Here is a 20247-nt window from a genome sequence, read left to right as displayed (position 1 = left end):
GTCTTGGTTCAAGAAAAAAAAACGAGATGAAAGTATTTTATGCAAGTCAAACGTCATAATAAAACACAATGTTGTATTTGAGGTAAAAAAAAAATATTTTAGCAAGAAATAAATAGCAATATTACAATCTTATGTAATGTTATGTAATTTTTTTAAAAATCATTTTGAGAAAAAAAGCTTTTGGAGTATTTTTTATGGGGATTACGAGATAAAACATTTTTTAAGATAAAAAAAAAAATCACAAACCCATGACAGTTGTATATTTTCAAGGTAAAATAGAATATTCAGAAAATAAAGGTTTTGTTTCAAGATAAAAAGTCATTTTCCAGGATAAACTATCATAATTATAAGATAACTTGGCACAGATATTAATCCCCATCCCCTGACACAGAAGTGCCGCAAGATCCCTTGAAAACACGTCACATTAATAATAGTAATAATGGTCCACCGTCCTTTATTATTTCTAGAATATTAGCAAGTTTTTAGGCTCCCTTGTTGCGGTTTGGGAACCCATCCAAAATATTTAACACTAGCCAATAGACTTTTTTTTTTTCTTCCTGTGTCTCGCCCCCTCCCTAAATAATACACACTGCATTCCTCAAACAAATCCCCGTTTTGTGTCTATTTCCTGTCACGTGATCACTCATTACAGCGACGATAAGAGGGGAAATGAGGCCGGCTGATTGCGTTTGTGCCGCCAAAGTGTTTAAGGTCACTTCGCCTCTGAACTGAGTAACAAAGACAAAAAAAAAAAATGTATTTTGGCCCCTTTGTTCTAGTATGCGCTTGACTAATTGATTGCCACTGTCCTCCTTTAGACCGCTTAAATCATGTACATATTTACCAAAAACTCCAACATGTAACTATGAGAAAGAGTTACAAAACAAGTTTGACTCTCAGCAGCTTTCTTTGATCTTTTGCCAAGGTACTTTTTGTGAGCGAATAAGAGCAATTGTTTAAAAACTACACCAATATCATTTTGGAGTAAATAAATGAGAATTTTCTCACCAATAAAGTGAAATTAATCATTTCTTGTGACACTCTTGCTAATCTCTTGTAGCGCACTGGTTGCTCCCAACCACTGCATTAAATGAACAGTAACGTAATTCCCGGCGTACAGAGCGCACCTGGTTATAAGCCTCACAAAGTACATTTGTAAAGGAAATACCATTTGGTACATACATACGCCGCAGCCGTGTAAAAGTCGCAAGTGCCCACATTGAAACCCACATTGAAACACGAGATATTTACAAAGAAAGACAGTACAAAGAGAGTTTAACTCTAGCGCCGCTGCGCTAACGCTAATGCTAACACTAGCACCGCCCTAAAGCTAACACGAACGCTAGCACCACACTAATGCTAACACTCACGCTAGCGCCGCGCTAACAGGGCCAGTAAAAAAAAAAAAAATCTACCGGTAAAAATCACTGAGACATGGCTGTTACACGGTAGCGCCATGCTAACAGGGCCGGTTGAAAAAAAAAAAATCGTACCAGTAAAAATCACTGAGACACGGCAGTTACACCCTAAAGCAGTGCTAACAGGGCCGGACCGCTAAAAGTCACTTCCTCCGCACATATATTCTACCGGTGTCTCTCTTACCTCTTCCCCTCGAGTACCCCCTTGCGGCCGTTAGAAAAAAAAAAATGCACAAACTAGCCGCATCACTGCATAAACCGCAGGGTTGAAAGCGTGAGGGGAAAAAAAGTCACGGTTTATAGGTATAGGTATAGGTTTTAATTACAGTATTCTACCATTCGCAGGACCATCGTGGCTCAAAAAGCAAAATTGGAAAATTTTAAATAGAAAATTAATACCATCGACATATATAAAGAACGACAGAAAAAAAAGAAAATGAGTTTAAGATATTTATTAATATTTGTTTTGTCATTAAGTCACAATGGAAATGTTCCCCAAGTTTCTGAACCATACATATGATGAACCAGGAAGTATCCTGTGAATGGTTCCGAAAAAAAAAAGAAAAAAAAATCCAAAAACAATTGTATTTTTCGTCTATTTTTGCATGTTAGCTTGAACCATATTTTTACTTTTAGGGACGTATACCGTGTGATGCCCTTGAATCAAAAAATGGTTATGTCCAATCATTTGAATGTTTGAACTTTCTAGTTATGATGACTTTCGTTTTATATTTAAAACTTACATACAAAAACATATTAACAAGCTTTTTTAAAAAAAAAAAAAATGAAAAAAAAAATGAATGAGACCAAAAAAAAAAAAAATGTATGTATTGTATATGTAACCAGGCGGGAAGGTACTATATCTCTACATGTCTTACAAATCACCTCCAAATCCCCCCGAGGGGTTCTGATTTACGTGGGAAAAACCTCCGCCTCAATCTGGCCATGATGGCGGCCCAAGCACGAAAACGGCCCCGTGACACTTGACCACTCGCACATTTTCAAAGTTGATAAAAGCGTGCTAAAAACATCCGCCGCTTGATATTCTCTTCTGATGGCACGTGAAGCGAGGGAAGTGCTGATTGTGCGGTTCCTGTATGGGTGGCTGCCTTGTCGGTTGGGACGGGCGGAGGGAAGGTGGTGAGTGGTGGTGGTGGGTCTTCTTGCTGGAGCTTGGAGTCCACATGCTGAAGCCATTATGGGCCTGGCACCACTCCCTGTGCACTCCCCCCCTTAGTAAAACATACACAAGCCTCAACTAGGATGGCCCCAACTTTCTCTGCTACTTCTTTGAGCGCCCTTTGGAAAGCTTTATAGAGTGCTTACTAAGAACTTCATTCATTCTTTATGATGTGATTATTAACTAGTTTAATAATGCTTTATGAAGTGGTTATTAACTAGCAATGCTTTGAAACAGGTGATTAACTAATTTTGTAATAATTTACCAAGTGATTATTAAATAGTATATTAATGGGTTGTGAATTAGTTGTCAATTATTTATCAGGCACCAGTAATTTGTGTATTATTGCTTTATAAAGTTATTGATTAGTTTAATGATGTTAAAGTGGTTATTATTGCTTTATAATGCTGTAGCTAACTAGATAATGCTTGAAAAGTGATTATTAACTAGTTTATGTAATGTTTTCAAATTTCATCTCAACTAGTAAATTAATGCTTAAAGTGATTACTAACTTTATTGATTGATTTACTTTACTAATGGTTAATAAAGTGATGAATATTAGGGTAATCAATGCTTTAGAAAGGGTTAGTAAGTTTTTTTAATGACTGCTTTATAACCCTTTCAATGGTTTATAAAGGTGGTTATTACATGTAAATAATTGCTTTGTAAAGTGGTTATTAATTGGTATATCAAGGCTAAATAAAATAGATAGTTTAATGCTTTCTGAAGTTTAAATAATTAGCTTTTTCAATTCTTGATAAAGCATTTAATGCAGTTTATTCATGTTTTATCCATGTTAATAGCTACTTTGTTAATGAATTATAAAGTGCTTAATAACTAGTTCAAGATGCTGTACAATTTTTTCTGCATTAGTAATGCTCAATAAAGTGGTTATTAATCTATTTGCTAATGCTTACTACACAGTAATTTTGTAATGCATTAGAAAGTCATAACCGTGTTACAAATGCTTTAAAAAGTGGTTATTAACTACTACTAATGGTTTGTAAAATGGTTAATAGGTAGGTTATTAATGCTTGATAAAGTGGCTAATAACTAGTTTATTAATACTTAATAAAGAAGTTAACCTTTTTGGAGGCAACAAGTGATTTGCTAACGCTTTGTTAAGTTATTACCTACTTTAACACTTCATAGATGTTAATAACTCGGTTATAAATACTTTCCAAAGCACCTACGAGCAGCTTATCAATACTTCATGGAGTGGTTTATGACTATACTGATACTTTATAAATAAAGATGTAATATGACGTATTGTAAAATAAAATTAGGTGTAACACTTGACAGTCGGACAACAGCTGATGTTGAAACTTTTTTTTAACTGCTCATTACTGATTTATAAAGTATTGTTTCCATTTTTTGTCACCTACCTCTAAATATTACATCTTCATAAAGGCTTTACAATGTGGTGACTAATGCTAATGACAACACCTAATGTTGAACATAATTGTCTCTTGATAATAATGATGATTAATAAGCAATTTATAAACCCATTCTGGGATTTTTTTTTCACCACCGCCATTTTCTTCATGCATATGTATTTCGTTTTGTCATTCAATCAAACTTTAAATACCACATCAATAGTGTGATTATAAAGGGAACATATTAGGGAAAAAATTAATTAAAAAAAAAGGATAAAAGCAAAGCAAATGTCTGTTGGAATAGAGTGCGGAGCTACTGCTTCTTCTCGAAGAGTTTGTGAATACCTTTGTGCATTGCTGCATACCTCAAGGCCTCATATATTCCAGATGTAGCCCATTGCTCAGGACACCCCCCCAACCCCACTCTCCACTTTCTTTGCCACTTTTCTTCCTTCTCCCTTCCCTCTTTCCACTGCACGGCACCCGTCTTCTCCAGATAATCGACTATTAACTGCGACCGCTTTAATGGAGTGTTTGCGGGTGATTAAGGCGGCTCATTTGTCAATACGTGTCAGCGGCAGCAGTGTGTCTGCCGTGTAAACAGGCTCAATGGGGGGGAATTGGTGGGGTTGGGGGGGGGTATAATAACCTCCCTCAGTAGCGCATGCAGATACACGGCGTGAGAATGAAAGGAGAAAGAAAATATAAGTCGTGAAAATCCGTTCAAGGGGAAGCAGCAGACGCGGAGGCAGAAAAAAAAAAAAAAAAAAAAATTCCACCCCGGTCTATTTGTTCTGATGTGGAGTTGAGCTGTGATTAAGTCGGAATCTTCTCCCAGGGATTTTTTTTCCCCCTCTTTCCCTTTTGACAAGAGGCGTTCTAACGAGGCCTGGCAGCAATGAAAGCAATTAAGCCCCCCCCCCTACAAAATACTCCTCTCGCCCTCCCAAGAGACCCAGCAAATGTTTGCGAGTGCACATCATGCAATTATGGTGAGCTTCCATCTCAATCATGGAAGGAGGGGCGAGATGGGACGCTTGGCTTTGATGATTACACAATATACTCGATGATTTACTTTATAAATGCACAATTGACCAATTTACAATTGAAAGATATATCATACTTGATGCTTTTTTTTTTTCCAATGACTACAGTACTGTTGACTATTCTTGCTGGTGCTCACATTGACTTCTCTGCTTAAAGTACACTTTAGTGCACTTTTTTTAAATCATGTTCGTAGTTTAGTTTGCCAATATCGTTCATATTTCAGGTGTCTTGCTTCATCCTGTAAAATGCTACGAATGCCGTTGCTCTTCACATTCATACACCATCGATTGATGCACCTTTCACATTTGAAATACTGTATGGTTATTTTTGTGCATACAATGGTGGTGACTATTCTTGCCACTGTCAGTACACATATATTAATGTAGAGTGCACCATTCATATATAACCTCGAGTTATGTGTTGAATTGGCTTCCTGGCGCCGTTCTCAAACTGAGATGTTCGTAAACCCAGGTAATGTCCCCCATTGAAATGAATGGAAATCCAAATAATCTGTTCCAGCTGCAGGTTTATCTTATTTTTTTACGTTGTGTGGATAAAAATACATACTGCACTATATAAAAATAGGTTAAATAACACTTTCTAATGCTGAAATATTGAGTTTGTTTGCAAATCACTGCTTAGTGTCTTCGCCTTTTCTGGCAAGGTAACGTTTTTGTTCTCTGTGGTGACCGTTAGCCCCAAATGGGCACCACCACCCACAATGCAGTGCAGCTTTTGCATTTCATTGTGGGATGTGATTTTACTCCCAAAATAGAGATACAAGAAGGACAGAATCAGTGATTTTTATGTGGCGTGAGGAAAAAAGTTCTTCCACGGCCATGCCAACAATGTTTGTTAAAAGAAGGTGATTTTTCTTTAAGAAAAATTTATCAACTAAATTGTTTGTGTAGTGGGTCATTCCTAAACCGAGGTTCCAATCTTGAGAGAAAAGATAAATGATTTTTTGTTCAGCTGCACTCCTAGTATAACCCATTCGCATTCAGTATTTCATATTCATGTAGTTTTCACATACTCCTGCTGACTACTGTTGCTGCTCATACATTTTGTTCTTAGATGATATTATTCTCTGGGTGCTTCTACAGCCCCACATTAACCTGAATCCCCACATCGCGAGCCTAATAAAAGCCAAGCAAAGGCTCCTTCTCAGAAATTCCAAGTCTTTACTCTTTGAAATGAGCCCAAAAAAGCAAATATTAGAAAGCCAGCAGACGCACATTTTTATATTCCTGGCTCGGGACTGCACAGTATGGATGACTCTTTGGCTCTTCCGACACTATTCTTCAAAGCTAGACGTTAATGTGACCCGCATATGTTTTTAAACCAGTCAAAATAGTCCACTTTTTTGGCCTCCTTCCTTCTCACTTTTCCATCAACGCCCCCTTTTGTGTGTGTGGTGGGGAGGGGAGGGGTGTGTGTGTGTGGGGGGGGGGGGCTTGGATAATAGTGGAGAGATGGAAAAGATATCCTTCAAGGAGTAGGGATGTGAATTCCGTGCCTTAGAGTTCCACAATGTCATATTTTCCGGGTAATTAAAAAAAAATATAGGCTGAACATGTCATTGAATGTACAATTAGTGTGAAGTTACTGGGTAATGATGAATATTTATTTCCATTCTCAATAAACAACTCCCGTGATAGTTTATGACCAAGAGGACTGAGGATGAAACAAGTGCACAGCGTCGAAGATGAATGAGAGCACATCCTGAAGCAAGTTCCCCCCCCCTCCCTTTTTTTTTTTTTTTTTTACACATCCAAGGATTCCAACATAAACACTCACCTCACCGGACAACGCCTAAAAAAAAATTTTGGGGTGCGCTTTTGTGCCAAGCCTAACGTAACTCAAGACATATCATAAAAACGAGGTGTGATGGTGCGTAAAGATGCGTGACTTGACCCTAAAAAAGAAAAATGCAAGGTGCAATAGCTGCGTTTTGGGTGCTTGAAATGTACACTTTGCTTCCAAATAATAATAAAAAAAAAGATAGAAAAAGTTCTTACCAGCTCTGACAGCGATAGTTTGCAGGATTAAAACGACGACAGCGGCAAGCGTGGACTCCCGCAGCCACCGTTTCGTCCTCCACCTGGCGGGCCGCCTCTGCGTCTCCATGGTGATCGCCCGCGCGGGTGGTGCAGGAACTTTTGCCGTTAAAAAGTTAAATTTACAAGAAAAAAAAACAAAAACAAAACAATCCCCCTGAAAAAAGTGTGTGTGCTGGCACTACTGCAGCTCCATGTGGGGTGGTGGTGGTGGCGGTGGTGGGGGAAGAGCGACGATGCCTGTGGCGGCCTGACGAGACGCTTCAGACCGGCTTCCCCCTTTCTCCAAGCGCAGCAGCACACTGATGCTGGAGCACTGTCGTGAAAAAAAAATGCAGCAGACTCCTTGAGAAGGGTTGGACGGAGGCCAACGAGGAGGATACTCGCTGCGAAAAAGCATCCCTTTGTCAAATCAGCACTTGGGGAAAGTTCTCTCCACCCCCCCTGTAGGCCAACCTCCTTATGGTCCTCCCCTTCACGTCCATCATACGCAGCGGAGCATCATCGGCTTCAGGTGCAGACACCCCTGGAATCACATCAAAAGCTGACAAAATGAAGAAAATAACCCCCATCCATCCATTTTCTTTGCCGCTTATCCTCACAAGGGTCGCGGGAGTCTGTCCCAGCTGTCAACGGGCAGGAGGTGGGGTACACCCTGAACCGGTTGCCAGCCAATCGCAGGGCACATCGAGACAAACAGCTGGACTCATAATCACATCTAGGGGCAATTTTGAGTGTCCGATTAATGTTGCATCTTTTTGGGATGCGGGAGGAAACCGGAGTGCCCGGAGAAAACTCACACAGGCACGGGGAGAACTTCCAAACTCCACACAGGTGGGTCCGGGATTGAACCGGGGACCCCAGAACTGTGAGGCCCAATTTAAGCAGTGGATCCACTGTGCCGCCTTCCATGGTGTCATTGATGGCAAAAGTGTGATTATAACCTGAAAATTGACTGCAACAGAAGGATTGTGAAATGTGTGACGCTAGCCATAGAACAGGAAATGCAACTTTTTGCCTCAATGGGCACAATTGGTGAGGGAAAATGAGGAAAAAGGAAGTCAATGTGAAACGGGATTAGGAAAGATCAAAAGTGTGAAGATAATCATCAAACCAGAAATGGAACATTTTACACTTGTATGGATCATTGGGAATGCGAAAGTGATACTTTCAGCGATGGGGCGCAATTTGACCTCGGACCAGGCTATTTCTACAGTGAATACTCGGTTCTCGAACATTTCCATTTTCGAACAAATCAGTTTTTGAACAAAAATGTCGAGATTTTTTTTCCTTCTGTTTTTTAAACAAAAATTGGTACTCGAACACCAAAAAAAACAATAACAATGACACAACCCGGAAATAACATAGCACGCGCAGCCTTATCAGCTGACCCGCGACACGCTTTGTTATTGTAAAGTCGAACGCACCGCGAAAAAACACGGAAAAAACACACTGTACAAGAGCCGACCAGCTGACCTACGACGCTCGCTGTTATTGTGAGTTCGAATGCACCGCGAAAAAACTGGGAAATAACATAACCCCCGTGACCCGAACAGCTGACCTACGACACGCGTTGTTATTGTGAATTTTAACGCACCGCGAAAAAACCCGGAAACAACATAACGCGCGCGAGCCGAACAGCTGACTCACCACGCACAATATTGTGAATTCAAATGCACCACGGAAAAACGCGGAAATAGCATAACGCGAGCGGCCCAACCACCTGATCCACGACGCGCGTTTTTATTGTGTATGACACAGCTGCGGGAAATATTGATTCGGTTGTTCTCGAACTGCCTTCTGGAACGGATTGTGGTCGAGAACCGAGGTTGTACTGTGATGTTTTCTATTTGAAATGAAACAAAATGAAGGAGAGGTCAGCTGACCAGAAATGTAAATAAAGCAGAAAACGGGGGCGGAGTTGCTATTGTAGACATTTCAATTTTTTTCCCCCAGAAGTTTATAACAGTTTCCCTAACGGGGCCAATGCTTTCAAAATGGGACGGGAACGGGGACTGGCGCCCGGTAGCCAAAAATTCAAATGTTTTCCAGACTCGCCAGCTTCCTCTCGCAGACCTCAGGCCTGATAATAATTAGCGGATATAAAAACAACGAAGGGAAAAAAAAAAAAAGAGAGTGGAAGACAAAATGGAAGCACAGGTGGAAGCCATAGAGGACGGCATGTGGAGGCGAAGTGGAGCGCCGGTCACTAATCAAATAATAATACATTCAGCCCTTTAAAGTCATAAACAGCCAGTTGTTATGGATGGTTTGCATTATTATTAACAAAATAAAATATGAGTACCATCTGGAAACTGAAGCAGGACGTTGAAAATCTTTTTGGGGGGTTGCATCGACCTGCATCGCGTGTTGAAAAGCAAAGAAAAGGAAATGGACGTCACTTGGTTACTCATTCAGTTCAGTGCAGAAATGAAAATGGAAAAGGAAAATACTGCATCGTTCCTTGAAGCAGGGTGTAGTTCCAATTTTGCAATGTAGGGGGCAGTCCTATATCGCACGCCGCGCCTTTTCCCGATTCAGCGCAACACCGGGCCAACTACCATTTCCGAGATGGATGCGCTCCTGAAACCAGGTTTTTTTTACCACCTGGAAAAATTGCCCAAAAACTTGATGTTCAGATAAAATCTTGATACGTGCGCAGATGTTTTGGACCGCTAATGCACTAAACATTTGTTTTTCTAATCCTAGCTTGTCCGTTTTATTTTCTTCTTTTGCGATAGCGACAAGAATCCAAGGTAAAAAAAAAAAAATCAAAAAGCTGATGACTGTGAATAAAAATGCAAGCAATATGATCCAACTCCTGAATCATTATCGTGGGCAAAAGTCCCAAACTGAGGAAAACCACAATATCCGTAAAGTCTTCAGAAGCCATCATAGCCATGTAGGCCAAGCTATCAATTCCCCAGATTTTATTGCAAACGTGAAATTTTAAACCACTCACCTGCAACATGGCAAAAATTGAGTTACTGCGCTCGAATCCTGTGGCCTCCATTTAGTGAACCTAGTGCCTGTTTTCAACAATTTGAGACGATGTCGGAACACCTGGAGAAAACTCATGCAAGCAAGGGCAGAGAACATGCAAACTCCACAAGCGAAAAACCTTACATTTGAACCCAGAACCTCACAAGTGTGAGGGAGACGTGCCGACCACGAGTATACCGGTTTTCTGCCCTGCCCTAAGAACGGAAATCCCTGAAACAGAGGACCCCGTGTAACCATTCACACTGCTAAAATAAGGACTAAGGAGATTGGGAGTGACATCACGAAAACAATCCTGCCACTTTTTAAAGAAATGTCCTTAATAGGGTCAACGGATGAATGGCTGGATTGTTTTGTTGGGCTACTCCCTTCAAATCTCCTCTTTAGCAGGTAAAATGCATTCTCTGTTGGGTTTAAGTCTAGAGATTGACTTGACAAGTCTCAAAACCGCCCCTTCTTGTACCTGACGCACTCATTTTGGCAGTGAGCTTTGAATCCTTACAGACGTGGATGCGAGTGTGAACGGTTACAGTATGTTGCGGTACGATTGGCTGGCGACCAGTCCAAGGTGTTTGTCGCCTCTCTCCCCAAAGTCAGCTGGGATTGCCTCCAACTCACCCACAGACCTGAAGAGTACGAAAGCTACAGAAAATATATCTACCTATTGGGAGGCGGCACGGTGGATCATCTGGTAAAGAGTTGGCCTCACAGTTCTGAGGACCCAGGTTCAATCCCAGACCTGGCTGTGTGGAGTTTGCATGTTCTCCACATGCCTCTGTGAATTTTCCAGGTATTCCGGTTTCCTCCCACATCCCAAAAACATGGAACGTTAATTGGACATTCTAAAATGCCACGATGTGCCCTGTGATTGGCTGGCAACCAGTTCAGGGTGTATCCCCAAAACATGCAACACTAATTGGACACTCTAAAGTGCCCCCCGGTGTGATTGTGAGTGCGGCTGTTTGTCTCTATGTGCCGTGCGATTGGGTGGCAACCAGTTCAGGGTGTACCCCGCATCCTGCCAGTCGACATCCGGGATAGGCTCCAGCGCTCCCCGCGACCTTTGCGAGGATAAGCGGCAAATAAAATGGATGGATGGATATTTCCAAATCGGAAAATACATCTGGCCAATGTTAGCATGTCGGTGCTATTCCGTATAGGCGAGCCTTCTTTCACGAGCCACGTAACTGAAAAGGATGCACGGAAAAGCCAAAGCCTCAGTGTTCGCCCTCACCCTAATCAAGGGCTTCTTTTTTAAACCCGTCCACCGCACGGTCGTTTAAGGCTCGCAAACACAGTCATTTCTCAAAACAGCCATTTCGTGATACAAACAGGTACTTTATGGCACCTTATAAAAAAAAAAAAAGAAAAAAAGACGTCGCATTGGCATGTTGATAAGATGGACGCCGATGTACCGCGACCCACTTTCAGGAGCAAGAGAATAGAAGGTGACCGAATCTGCGGCCAATTGCACGAAAGATGCATCAAAGTTGACGCTGTTATTCATTCTCCTGTCGAGAGATTTCTGAACCAATTAGATGGCCCCATTCAGAGAGGCTTGGCCCGCGTTGGCTGCACGAGCAGACTCCATTTTGGCGCTTGGAGACCCGCCAGGCGCGTGTGCGATCGCCACTGCGGACGGCAGCTGCTCCAGGCTATTGTCTGGAGGGATACAACGCTGGACGGAGAACAATGGACGTTCGTGGGGGGCGGGGGGGAAGGGCAGAATCCCAAAACCATTCAAATCCCTTTCGATAAAATGGAGGGGATTTGAATAATGGAGGGCGTGGGTCCAAAAAAAAAAAAAAGTTCACTTCATGACGAATTTGATATTTTTAACAGGTTCTCCGTTTTCTTGTATGTAAACTATGTAAGAAGTGTAAAGCCAAATATATGTAAACATTCTATAAAGCAGTGTATCTCCATTGGTCAACCACAACTGTCACAGTCTCAAAACGGCCATCCCTCTGTCCATCCATCCATCCATTTTCAAAACAGCTTATCCTCACAGGGGTCGCGATCACAAAAAAATTGTTTGTTTCAAATTGTTTCACGTTAATGATCATTTTCACACATTCAAAACAACATGATTTAAAGTCCAAGAAATGTGGAAAGGAACAGGAAACACACGATCCATCCATTTTCTTTGTCGCTTATCCTCACGAGGGTTGCGGAGAGTGCTGGAGCCTATCCCACCTGTCAAGGGGCAGGAGGCGGGGTACACCTAGAATTGGTTGCCAGCCAATCGCAGGGCACATGGAGATAGACAACAGTCGCACTGACAATCACACCGAGGGGCAATTTCGTGTTTCCAATTAATGTTGCATGTTTTTGGGATGTGGGAGTGCCCGGAGAAAACCCACGCAGGCACGGGGAGAACATGCAAAGTCCACACGGGAGGGTCCGGGATTGGACCCGGGACCTCAGAACTGTGAGGCCAACGCTTTACCGGCTGACCCACCGTGCCGCTGGAAACACGCTAAAGGTACAAAAAGGCAAATAAAGGCATAGTAAGACACAAAAGGTGCAAACCCCAAAAGGCATGTCAAAGACATGTTTGTTTTTAAAAAAAAACATAAAACAATAAAAAAGTTACTTAAACGTTAAGAGACAAAAGCCCCCCAAAAAATCACAAAACGAATAACACAAAATTACTTGGACCATAAAAAAAACTACATAAAACTGACAAAACGGTACAAAACCTACATAAAGGTTTCAAAAAGCACATACAGTGCACAGGAAAACGACCAGAAAAGCCAACTAGAACAACACAATTGGATTTGGGGTAAATAGGAGGCACTTTTAATGGTTGCAGGTGTGCGCTGACTCATATTTAAAATAATGTTGAATACGATTGGCCTTTCCCCAACACTGCTGGCACATCCCCAGTAACAAAAGGGTGTGCACATTTTTGCAACTACACTACTTATTTATTTTTTTTTTTACTTCCACTGTCAAAACGTGTTTTTTTTTTTTTTTTTTTTTTAATATGATAAAAACCGGCAGCACGGTGGATCAGCTGGTAAAGTGTAGGCTTCGCAGTTCTGAGGTCCCCGGTTCAATCCCAGACCCACCTATGTGGAGTTTGCATGTTCTTCCTGTGTGAGTTTTCTCCGGGCACTCCGGTTTCCTCCCGCATCCCCAAAACATGAAACATTAATTGGACACTCTAAATTGCCCCTAGGTGTGATTGTGATTGCGGTTGTTTGTCTCCATGTGCCCTGCGATTGGCTGCCAACCACTTCATGGTGTACCCCGCCTTCTCCTGCCCGTTGACAGCTGGGACAGGCTCCAGCACTCCCCGTGACCCTCGTGAGGATAAGCGGCAAAGAAAACGGGTAGATGGCTGGATGACAAAAACCTGGCATTTCAATCGGGGTGTGTAGACTTTTGCTTATAGTTAGCGGACTCTGGCGAAATACATCCTGCCTGTAACGAATAAATGTGTTCATATTCTTGTGATTTTGACGATGCGGGCACAAGACTTTGGGAATCCTTGGACAAGTCGGTCTTGTTTTTCCTCATCATTTCAGTTCCAAAGATTTTTCCCATGCGACCGTACTCCCAAAATGTCGCGTTTAATCCTCGCGATCCTCTCGTTCAAAGAACGCAAGTACATTTTTGTGCTTTCTATGAAAAGGAAGTCACCCGACTTGGAAAAATGTACAGACATCTTCTTTCCTTTGGGCCGCTCTTTAATTTTCGGGATGATCGGACTGGAGGGGCAACTCTTTGTAGTTTCCAGGCATGTGATTACAAGCAGTGCGTACGGTGCCAGCGTGCGCCCGACCGACGACGTGTAATTACCCCGTCGTAATACATAAGTAGAGCAGCTGTGAAAATAAAGTCTTCACGTGTATTTCGGTTGTACAGGAAAACTTTGTTTAATCAGCGTTCCGCCGACCGTCCCAAATTGGATTGACACACTTTCTTAAATTGGGGGATTCGTACTTATGGTTTAAACTAAAGCATGACTTGGGGACGTGACTGAAACTTTTCTGACTTTGGGAATGATGTCTGTGTTCATTTATACTGAGCGACGTGACGGGTGACATGAATAACCGGAGCGAGAGAAATTACATCATTCATAGCACGTACGAGGTACGAGAGTGTCACGGTGCCTTATTTGGAGTCAGGGATGATTTGAGTCATTTTTTTAAAAACTAAATTCATTTGTGCAGTGTTGCCTTGAGGTACAAGTTTGATTCATTCCAAACTCAAAGACAGTTTGTAACAATTTTGCGCATGTGTCTATGCAGAACCAGAAGTGCCTTGGTTGTGTATTGTTTCTAGAAGTAGTTTTTCTACATTATTACATGAAACGAATCTACGTTAATATGTGAAACGAATCTACGTTATAACGTGAAACGATTCACATAATAATGTGAAACGAATCTACGTTATTATGTGAAACGTGACCTTTTTTTTTTTTGGGTGTGGCAGTAATATGCTTCCATACGGGACTGTCACGGTGCCTTATTTGGAGTCATTTAGATAATTTTAGTCATTTTTTTTAATGTGCAGTGGTGCCTTGAGATACAAGTTTGATTCATTCCAAACTCAAAGCCAGTTTTTAACAATTTTGCGCATGAGCCTGTGCAGAACCAGAAGTGCCTCGATTGTGTATTGTTGCTAGTAGAAGTTCATTGGGAATGTGGACTGTACAAATCCGGAACACGAGCAGAACGCCAACACGGGCCACAAGTTGCGGACGTTCGGTGTCAAGTGCCCTCAAAGACGGTTCGACTAGTGCAAGTGCACCTTTAGACGTAAAAGGTCATCCATCTTGAAGCATTTAGCGCTTATGTAAACTGCCAGTAAACTCCCTGAAATTTAGAGAGCATTTACCCGCCGTGCCTTTTTTTTTTTTTTTTTTTACTTTACAACCCTGCCCTGAAGCACACGGACGTTCAGAAAGAGGTTCAGAGTTCCAGTCGAGTCAAACTTCACCGATGCGATGAATTCTCGGGATAAAGAGTGGTACTCCAAACGACTGGGCGGAATGCACATATGTCTGGGCTTGCTCGTTCGGGGCACGTGCGGTGCGGCCACACCATCTTTTTCTGCGCTTTTGTACCATAAAGCTATCCTCGGGCAAATACACCATTGACAAAACGCCCAAAAGGAATTAGAAATAAAAGAAAATAAAGCAATGAAGGCCCATTCTTATGGATTAAAACTTCTACCTTTTGATTGTTTCTTGCCTTCTTTATCAAATGCACTCGGAACTTTCTATCGATAATGTATTTCAAAACGCACGCCTTTATTAACAACTCAAGACAACAACACCTCCGGTCTGCCCGGCAACACTCTGGTCAAAAGCCAGGCTTTCAAAATAAAAGGACACCTGTATAATCAAGTTTCACCATCGTGTTTTGCTCTTTTATGTTGAAGCCCTGACTTTTGACCGGACGTGCTGTGCCGATCTTGCCAGAGTGAAAGTTTGTAATGGGGAAAACGCTTTGCTGACGGGTGAACAGAATACTTTGGATGAGGATGAGAGATGTTGCTCGCTCTCAATAATAAAAGCAGCCTGGACTACGAGTACTTGCCACGGTGTATTGATTCGGGGAAATGAATAAGTTTTCTTCCAAAAATAAAAATAAATTAAAAAAAAAATGGTACGCAGAAACTGAGAATCTAGTGTTTTTTTTTTTCATGGAAAAAATAAAACTTCGCCATGAGTCTAAAGCAATCGAACAGAAAAAAAAATACAGTGAGTTACTCAAGCATGTGTTCTTGCGCTTGAGCCCCGTACCGATGTACGAGCATTGGTTTTGCTTTAAATTAACGTAGAGTCAATATTAACATTTAAAACGGTTTTCAAGTTAGTTGCTAGCCCTCATGTTCCACTACTCAGACGCGGTTTACGGTAACCTGCGGCTATAATGGCAGCCAGTTACATTTCCAGTCACTTAGCAAATGTAATATTCCGCAAGGTACCGTTCGCAATTTTCGAAATACGAAGACACGTACACATCTATATTTGTATGTGCGAGCCTCAAGGAGACCCGAAATGTCTCTCAGGGGAGGTCAGAAGTGTCCCATATCGTGTCGAGGCTTCCGATAGTTATTGCGTCATCAAAAGGGACCGTACCATCGTGGCAGACATTTTTAGAGATGAAGAGGCCAGTCCTTTCTCTTGTTCTGGCTGTAATGAAAGGATCCGCCTGACAGCGGGCGGGGACCGCGTCGTGACGAGCCAAGTGGCAGCTCTTTGATAATGTAAAGCCCGACGGGTCGGGTTTTGTGCGGCGAACGCTCGAGCCAAGAATTTGGCGATGGAAGGAGGGATCATTCACGCAAAAATGGGCTAAAGACAGCAAAACCCTTGACCCTTATCCAGTTCGAAGCCGATGTTTATCATAGCTCAAATGGACTCAAATTGCTTGAGCCGCAGGTGTCAAAATTCCATCCATTCATCCATTTTCTTTTGCTGCTTATCCTCAAGAGGGTCGCAGGGAGTGCTGGGGCCCATCCCAGCTGTCAACGAGCACCTCACAGTTCTGAGAACCTGGGTTCAATCCCGACACCGCCTGTGTGGAGTTTGCATGTTCTCCCCGTGCCTGTGTGGGTTTTCTCCGGGCACTCCGGTTTCCTCCCACATCCCAAAAACATGAAACATTAATTGGACACTCTAAATTGCCCCTAGGTGTGATTATGAGTGCGGGTGTTTGTCTCAATGTGCCCTGCGATTGGCTGGCAACCAGTTCAGGGTGTACCCCGCCTCCTGCCCGGTGACAGCTGGGATGGGCTCCAGCAACCCCTGCGACCCTTGTGAGGATAAGCAGCTCGGAAAATGGATGAAGTATAATAAATGTTAACAGTAAATTTAAAAAAATTTGACCGGAAGGACCACAAATTAGTTCATCAGTGGTGTTGGTCGGGACCGTCATAAACCAAAGATCTTTTAGATTTAGTTCGCGTGGTCACCAACACGGAAACCACAGCGGTGCCTACGAGTGGGGAAAAAACCAGCGTAAAGCTGAGAGAAGACACCCTAAAGGAAATGCCAGGTTAAAAAAGGAAGGTCTCGCCGACTTAAAATTCAACTCATTATTCAGTACCAATTCTTTTGCTAACCTATAAATTCGGTGTTTCGGTCTAAAGAGAATATCTATCTAGGGAAAAATGATGGAATATTGATCTTGTCATGCGTACGTCGAGACCCCAAAATTTTCAGTAGAAACCCCCAAAAATAAATTAAAAAAGGGATTGGAGGACTTTCGGAGAACTCGCATCGAAGTGAACTGTATCACACACGGGGTGAATTCCAAAAAAGGTATCTCGTCGAATTTACGCCTTTAGGTTAATTCTACATAATTCAGGTTTGAAGTTAAATATACCATTTAGAATTATAGGTTCACATCCACATTACGTCCGCCTGACAAAACCTAAGAGACTCAAAGGATCTGTGAGACCAGAACAGGCCGCGACATGCGATCAGAATTCGGTGAAGGTCTCATTATCGGACGTTATTTTTGGGAATGTCCTGTCCCAAGTAGCCGTAAACAATCACCTTTGTGATAGTGATGAGACTCAGAGCAGTCTGCACATCTTTCTTGAAAGAAAAAAACTGGAACCCCAGGTCTTGGTGTTTTCCAGCGGGGGGGTTTTCCCCCCTCCGTATTTTGACTGGCTTTCCGACCATGTCGGCGCAAGGAAAACGCTGCAGAATGAGGAATGTAAAATATCCGATTTTCGCTCGGGGCTCCTCCGCTTTCTTCCGATTTGGAAAGTTTACGTTTCCTCAAATGCTTTTTGTCAAACGGCGTAACAAAGCCTATCGAATGTGATGGCGAGAATGACTAAATGTGCGCAGTCCGGGCCAAGATTCCTTTGATTCGAGGCTATCGATACTGTCGAGCCCTTAATAGAAACCACGTTAGGATTCTCAAACACGGTTCACAACCCGCGTTTTATGTGTGTAGCTTTAGCAATTTAGGCTAGTTTTAGGAACAGGGACGCCAAGTTAAAACATTTTTCAAATAAATATCCCTTTGGCAAAGTAAACCGACAAAGGCAAAACAGATTGAATTAAATGGCACGTGTCCCGGGAATCTGTTAAAGATGGTTTTGCAAATTTTAGAGACATTTGAAGAGGAAGATGCAAATTATACACACTTTTTGGATACAATTAGACACTTTTTCAATTATTTGTGCACTTGGAAGAGTGTAGTGGTGCTTTTCCCAATGCACATAAAGTCGATTGCACGCCAAATTATAGATCACGCACATCAATCACATTAGTGGAGAGTATAAACCAGTAATTGAGTTGTCACGTTATCATTTTGAGTAGCAAGGCCCCTTTATTAACTACATGAAAAAGTGTGAAAGGTTGCCGCATGCTTTGAAAGGAAGAAAAGTGGAGGGATCCGGTGTTTGAGTACCGTAATTTACGGCCTACGCGCTGACTTTATTCACATGCTTTCAACCCTGCGGTTTATGCGGTGATGCGGCTAATTTGGGCATTTTTTCTAACGGCCGCGAGGGGGCACTGGAGTGGAAAAGGTAAGAATGAGACCGGTGGAATATATGTGCCGAGGAAGTGACTTTTACCGGCCCTGTTAGTGCTGCGCTAGCGTTAGCGATGTGCTGCCGTGTTACTGGTGTGTCTCAGTGATATTTACCGGTAAGTTTTATTTTAACCGGCCCTGTTAGTGTTAGCGTAAGTGTGTCGCGAGCATTTGGATTAGCGTTAGTGCGGCGCTAGCGTTAAACTTTCTGTGTACCGTCTTTGAAAATATCTCAATGTGGGTTTCAAATTGGGGAACTTGCGGCTTTTACACAATTGCGGCGTATGTATGTACCAAATAATATTTCCTTTACAAATGGACTGGGTGAGGCCCCAAAATTCGCAGTTTTGCTACGGTTTAGTTGAAGAAAATTTCGTCTCATCCAGTTATTTTTCTGCTTTAGACAGCGACAAGACACCTCAATTGAACTGCAGTCATCTGGAGGCACCGCTACATATAACTGCGTGTCATCCGCATAGTTATGGGAAATTAAAGTTCTGAAGAATATGACCCAAGGGTAACATATACAGGCTGAACAAGAAAAAAAAAAGGTCCAAGAACTGACCCCTGAGGCACCCCATAGTAGCAGCATCTGGCAGACAAATTAAAAATGGAAAGCCAGTCATCCAAACAGCAATATATGTTAAGATGAATGTGGAATCTTGATGACATTTTTTTTAACCGTTTTATGTATGTTTTCCATTTTAGGCCAGCTGGGGCCTGATGTCCCAAGTCTTTATGAAGGAGTAATAACCAGATTTGAAGCCAAGGGACAAATCACATTGGTGACACACTTTTAGAAATTGGGTTGCGGACTTGCGCGGAGTGCGGTTCAAGATTTCAGCTTTGCAGCGAAAACAAGTTTTTGTACGCTATTCAAAAATGAAATGATTTGAGGACGAACGGTAGCCACCGCCGCGGGCACAGTTAGGACATTATTTTAGCGTGATTGACACCTCCCACCGCTGCGCGCGCTGGAGCGCTTCCACTGCAGCGGTTGGCGCTGAAATCGCCAGCTGGATGCGGCATTGTTTCCACCCCCCCCCCCCCCCCCACGACTCCACAAAAGAGTTATCTCCGCTAAAAAAGAGTTGACATCTAAAAATGACACACAAAAAAAGGCAACACGGCAAAAGATGCAATTAAGCGCTGCAGAGATGATGAGGAGGGGGTGAGGGGGCGTGGTGTTGAGTGATGGTTTGAAACCAATAAATGGCACGTATTGACCGCAGGAACAATGACAATATAAATATAAAAGACACTGAGCCGAGGCTGGGAACGCAGTGTGGTTTGGCGTTTGAAAAATGGGGCGAAGAGAAGTGACGCGTTTCGTCCGGACAGCCGTCTGGGCTCTCCATTTGAAACCCTGGAAAAAAAAAAAAAAAAAACGCTTGAATTTTATGTTGCCATTGACATATTTCCTCAAATAGTGGTCGTGCCTCGAACGGGCGAAGCGTCCCAAAAGCTTGGCGAATGTGTCATCCATTTAAGAATCAGGCTTTCATTTATTTGTATTCATTTTTGTTAGTACAGAGCTGTAACAAACGTTTTAAGTCAGCGACAGGAAGTGTGACTGCCGTACGTAGAGCCGGTCGTCAGCTCCGCAAACAAACGCAGTGCGGCTCAGCCTCTGGCTAGCATCCCCACGACCCT

The 20247-nt window shown here is 42.4% G+C and overlaps 1 protein-coding gene across 10 annotated transcripts in view; it reads right to left on the bottom strand.

Annotated features, from left to right (window-relative positions):
* LOC133510397 (collagen alpha-1(XI) chain-like) overlaps positions 1–20247 on the bottom strand; it is a 261978-nt gene that overhangs the window by 67386 nt on the left and 174345 nt on the right. For 3 of the 10 annotated variants that reach the window (XM_061838240.1, XM_061838238.1, XM_061838245.1), the window contains 4 exons: positions 9384–10704; positions 7879–8033; positions 7681–7796; positions 7040–7604 (listed from right to left, as the gene is read on the bottom strand). In XM_061838240.1, coding sequence (XP_061694224.1) covers positions 7040–7148 — 109 coding nt within the window. In that variant the 5' untranslated portion in view covers positions 7149–7604; positions 7681–7796; positions 7879–8033; positions 9384–10704. Of the gene's footprint in view, positions 1–1493; positions 1501–7039; positions 7605–7680; positions 8034–9383; positions 10705–20247 lie in introns of those variants that run through there. The other 7 variants (XM_061838244.1, XM_061838246.1, XM_061838241.1 and 4 more) reach the window with 7 other exon arrangements.

The sequence above is a fragment of the Syngnathoides biaculeatus genome, chromosome 13 (genome assembly GCF_019802595.1).
Source record: "Syngnathoides biaculeatus isolate LvHL_M chromosome 13, ASM1980259v1, whole genome shotgun sequence".
Lineage (NCBI taxonomy): Eukaryota > Metazoa > Chordata > Actinopteri > Syngnathiformes > Syngnathidae > Syngnathoides > Syngnathoides biaculeatus.
The sequence above is the reverse complement of the archived record's forward strand: the minus strand, read 5'-3'. Positions and strand labels throughout refer to the sequence as shown.